The sequence below is a fragment of the Manis pentadactyla genome, chromosome 9 (genome assembly GCF_030020395.1).
Source record: "Manis pentadactyla isolate mManPen7 chromosome 9, mManPen7.hap1, whole genome shotgun sequence".
NCBI classification, from domain to species: Eukaryota; Metazoa; Chordata; class Mammalia; order Pholidota; family Manidae; genus Manis; species Manis pentadactyla.
The window spans coordinates 21,876,500-21,881,480 of NC_080027.1; the positions used below are offsets into that span (position 1 = coordinate 21,876,500).

Consider the following 4,981-nt stretch of genomic DNA (forward strand, 5'->3'; position numbering starts at 1 on the left):
CCCAATTCTTTCTAACTTTTATTTTCTCCAGACACATAGAGGGGGGAAAAAATGTAGTACTGTTTCTTTTGTCCTACAATGTGATTATGTTGATTATCAGTAAGTGATGTGGAACATCTAGAAAAGTTTTATTCTCTTTTTCAAGATCTCTAATGTGATAACTAGAAGTAGAAATGCATTTCATTTTCTTCCTCAGTGAAGAATCTATCTTGTTTCAACCTTGTAATACTAAATCTTTTTTAAAGATAAGTAAAATAAGAGGATGTAATAATCACAGTAGAAAAATGATTTAATTAGATATGTCTGGCATCCTTCTAAGCTAATGTTTGTCAAAGTGTTTGTCAATAGTAATGAACCTGAAGCATTTTGAAAAATTCACTTTTGTTGGTCAATCTCAGACCTACTATCCCAGAATCTTTATAGGAGTAGAGCCTAGGAAGCTGCTTTTAGAAAATAAACAAAAAACAAGTGTGATAACAATGTGAACTGAATTTGGAAGTATGGAATGATTAGAAGCTCATAATTACAGCATGAGTTGATTGTCATTTAAGCTTTCTTGTTCATTTTCTGACATGCATACTTATACTCAGCCAAAGATTTTGTGTAGGTAGCACTGAGCACAGCCAGTAAAAATCACTGAATGCCTGTCTTGAAAATAAATGTGTAACTGATTTGTTGGCATGAATGGCAACTTGTGTGTGTATATATATTAAAAATAAGTCTGATCTTAAAAACTATACCAATGACATTTCTCAGTATGGCCATGGCCATTGAAACTGAAATCCATAGAAGTAAGGGATACGTATTTTTGAATGCTTCCATTGGAGTTGTATCCCAGTCAAATTAAGAACAGGCCTTGGGGCACAATTAAAATACAAATCTCAAGAGGTAAGGGATGCTAATTGATCAATTCCTTTCTAAGTCTGAGGAAGAGATGATGTAATGAGACTGCTTAACACACTAGATGTAGGAAGACAATCGTCATCATGGGACTGCTTTAGAAAGACACAGGAAGCAAAACTAACCATGTATATGAATCAAGATTTCAGCTAAAAAATAGATTTTAATTCTCAAGGCGTATAAAAATAATCTTCTTAATTAATTTTGTGTTTATTTATACCCTATTGAAGGAAGTAATACACATAGTAGAAAGACCTGTCATCAATACCAATAGTTTTTTCATAACTTCATAATATTAACAGGTGTCCATTGTATAGGAACAGTATCAACAACAGATCCAAGCTGTTATACTAACAACTCATGAGATTCAGAACTGTAAGTGAGGTAAATATAATGATATGTCAAAAAATTGATGACATTGGTGAAAAATTACACAATGTTTTCTCTTCATGTGGTGTAATCATAAACCTGAAAATAAATGGAAGATAGCTGAGAGAGAAGGAGGTTTCCTCTGGATGAGTAAACCCCAGGTAAGTCTAATTTTTCATCCTATTCTTCTTGGAATTCTGTACATGTGTGTGTGCATGTGTGTGTATGTGTGTATGTGTGTGTGTCACCCCGAGAAACTTTCTCTTTTTACATGACTGCATCTTCCAGTAACTTTTAAGAAAAGTGCCCTTAATGACAAGCAAGATAAAATGTCTTCCATGACTCAGTGCTTCTTAAATGAAAGAATGATTGAGTAAATAAATAGGAACACTCGTTTGAACATGGGGGACCCAAATGATTAAGCCTAAATACTCAACATAACACCAACTACTGCTTGCCAGTGACTTAGCTATTGGCCGATGTCATAGATAACCAAGTGCCTGTTGGAAATAAAGATGCTTGCTCACTACATACACAAAACAATTTGACTGTATTATAGATTAAGTTCCTCATGTGGACCTAGCTCACCAACAGAGAGAAAGAGTATTCTGTAGAGAAAATACAAAGAAGTTTAGCATTAGCAGGTAAAGAAGGCAGGCTATTTCTCATTTTCTTTTACTCTTTCTTTTTCTCTTCTCCCTTCCATTCTTTTCTTTCGTCAGTTCTTTTTTTCCACCCTCCTCCCTTTCTTCTTTGTTTCTATTTATTTATTTTTACAAAATTTAGAAAACTTTACTGAGTCTAAGTAATTATCACAAATGTCCATCTAAGATCTTATTAAGCTCTTAAAGCAACCCTCCCTGTAAAAGAGTTGTTAGGTATTAAGAAATTAAGACTGCCACACACAAAGGTATCATTACATTCACAAATTACCTCTTATATGAGTTTTATATCTTCCAGGAGTATTATATAATTTACTCCAAAGATAAATTGGCTAAGTATAAATCCATAAACAGTGGTAGGGATGGCATATCTCAGGAGGAACCTCTTTATTCTAGACAGGTATTTTTTACAGTGTTACCAATTGTGAACTTGCAATTTTTTTTATTAGTGTTTGTCAGTTTTATACAAACAATGAAAATCATGTAAGTTCTTAATTAACTTGAAGTCCTTAACTATATGTTTTCCATCCGGAGTCTAAGGCATTATTGGGGTCTCAGTCAACTCTGATTATTAGGTCTTTAGGCATAAATCTTTTTCTAACTTTTGTTATTGTTATTAAGCAGGTAAGCCAAAGGCCTGAGTCGGTAGGAAAGGCTGGGAACAATTTCACTGAGGTGACTTTCTTCATCCTCTCTGGATTTGCAGATCACCCTGAACTGCAACTCAGCCTTTTCATGGTGTTTTTCTTGATTTATCTATTTACTGTCTTGGGGAACCTTGGACTAATCATGTTAATCAGAATTGATGCTCAGCTTCATACACCTATGTACTTTTTTCTTAGTAATTTAGCATTCATTGACACAGTCCATTCCTCCACTGTAACACCCAAGGCGTTGGTGAATTTCCAATCCAAACAGAAAACCATCTCGTTTGTGGGCTGCTTTGTGCAAATGTACTTTTTTGTGGGTTTGGTGTGCAGTGAGTGTTTCCTTCTGGGATCAATGGCCTATGACCGCTATGCAGCCATCTGCAACCCCTTATTGTATTCAGTGGTCATGTCCCAGAAAGTGTGTAACTGGCTGGCAGTGATGCCCTATACCATAGGCTTCACAAACTCTCTGATATCCGTCTGTGTCATAAGCCGATTGGCTTTCTGTGACTCCAGCATCAGTCACTTCTTCTGTGACACCACCGCCCTGTTGGCTCTGTCCTGCTCAGATGCCTTCAGCACAGAACTGGTGATCTTCATATTGGCTGGGTTCACGCTTCTCAGTTCTCTTCTCCTCATCGCGGTCACTTACGCTGCCATCATCTCAGCCATCCTGGGCATCTAGTCTGCAGCAGGCAGACAGAAGGCCTTTTCCACCTGCGCGTCCCACCTCATGGGAGTAACTGTCTTCTGTGGGTCTCTGATCTTCACATATTTGCAGCCTGACAACACATCATCCCTGATGCAGGCACAGGTGGCATCTGTGTTCTATACCACTGTCATTCCCATGCTGAATCCACTGATCTATAGTCTGAGGAACAAGGATGTGAAAAATGCTCTCCTGAGAGTCACACAGAGAAAACTATTTCCATGACAAGTGTGTGCATATGACAATTAAAACCAGCCTGGATGGGTCCAGGCATTTAATTGCTCCAACAATTCAGAATATAGTAGAGTGACCCCAAAAGGCATACCATAAATTAGAGTCTTGGAGAAATTTGAGAGGTGCATCATTATTTTATTTGCTGTGTGGAATATGGAAGGACTGACTGTATTGGGACATCATTTCAGTGCATAAATTATTCAGACATAGATGAACAAGGGAAGAAGCATCTGAGCAGTGACTGAACCCATCCCTGAACATCCATGTGTGAGCTTGGCATCGCCATGGAACCTGGTGAACAATGAGTAGATGCACTTTTCATGTATTTTCACATTGTTTATCAGCCATCAGCAGATTGAGAGGAGAAAATGAGGAGATAGGAGATGATGACTCTTAATGTTAGAGCAACTAGAGTAATAGTTGAGAGCCTTAGAGCAAAGAAAAGGGATAGAATTAAGAAAAGTGAATGTAAGCCTGGCTTTGGGCGGTGGGCAGCGGGCAGGGAGACTGAGGTCATTTCAGTGAGCAGTAATCAAGGAGCTGGGTATCAATTTTCAATGTATGTTGGAAGGAATTGATGATCAACCTGATGAAGTGCTGTTAAAAGAAACGTGCATGTTTATAATATTATTCTCTCTCCTACAAGACTGTGCACTCCTTGGCAGAAAAGTTTGCTTATTCATATTTGTGCTCTCCACACCACCTAGCAAATGTATCACTGACGAAATTGTGAATAAATATTTTCTTGCTTTCATTTTGCTTGGGGAAGCACAGTGATAAATTCATTAAAGCTGAGGATTCTACCTTATTCATATTTGTATCATTCTTTGGTATTTAGACAGTTTGTATACTGGCATTCAAAAAATTATTCATTTAGTTGAAAATCCTATTTGTTGGAAATTTTCAAAAACACTTCTTATTGATATATTTAAGATGGCACAGTAATTAACAGATACATTACTTTTCAAATAAGTTTTTCCTTAGTGATAACGGTCTAGAAACAAGTATGCATAAAATAATGCTTTGTTTATATGACTTAAACTAATCAGAGTAAACTGGGTAGGAATTCTCATGTATCCTACATCACAAACAAACCTCCCATAAAGAGAATCAATCTTCAGATTTGGGTGTGGCTGAAGGTAACTCATGTGAAGGGGTCTGTGTATGTATATGTATATATTTGATTTGGGGATTTTTAGTTTTCTTCTATGATATATATTAGCTGGCTCCATCCCCTTGAAAACTTCATTGAACAATGTGACATTTCACATTATGATTTTATTATGTGACAACTTATGAAACTACTCAAAGATACAATGATTTAGCATTCATAAAGTATATATCTAGTTGTTCTTTTCATGTTATTAATGTTTCCTTGTTAGTCTCTTTCTAGGAGCAAACAACAGGTCGTCCTTTTCTGTCTCATCACAAGAAGGAGTAACACATTGGATTTGCCC

General features: G+C 36.7%; 1 protein-coding gene across 1 annotated transcript; it reads left to right on the top strand.

Moving 5' to 3' along the window:
- The first annotated feature begins 1,349 nt into the window (after positions 1-1,349).
- LOC118907983 (olfactory receptor 8I2) lies at positions 1,350-3,515 on the top strand. The gene is given in 2 exon segments (XM_036877059.2): positions 1,350-1,430; positions 2,556-3,515. Coding segments are annotated over 2 exon segments (1,041 nt in total).
- Positions 3,516-4,981: the final 1,466 nt, after the last annotated feature.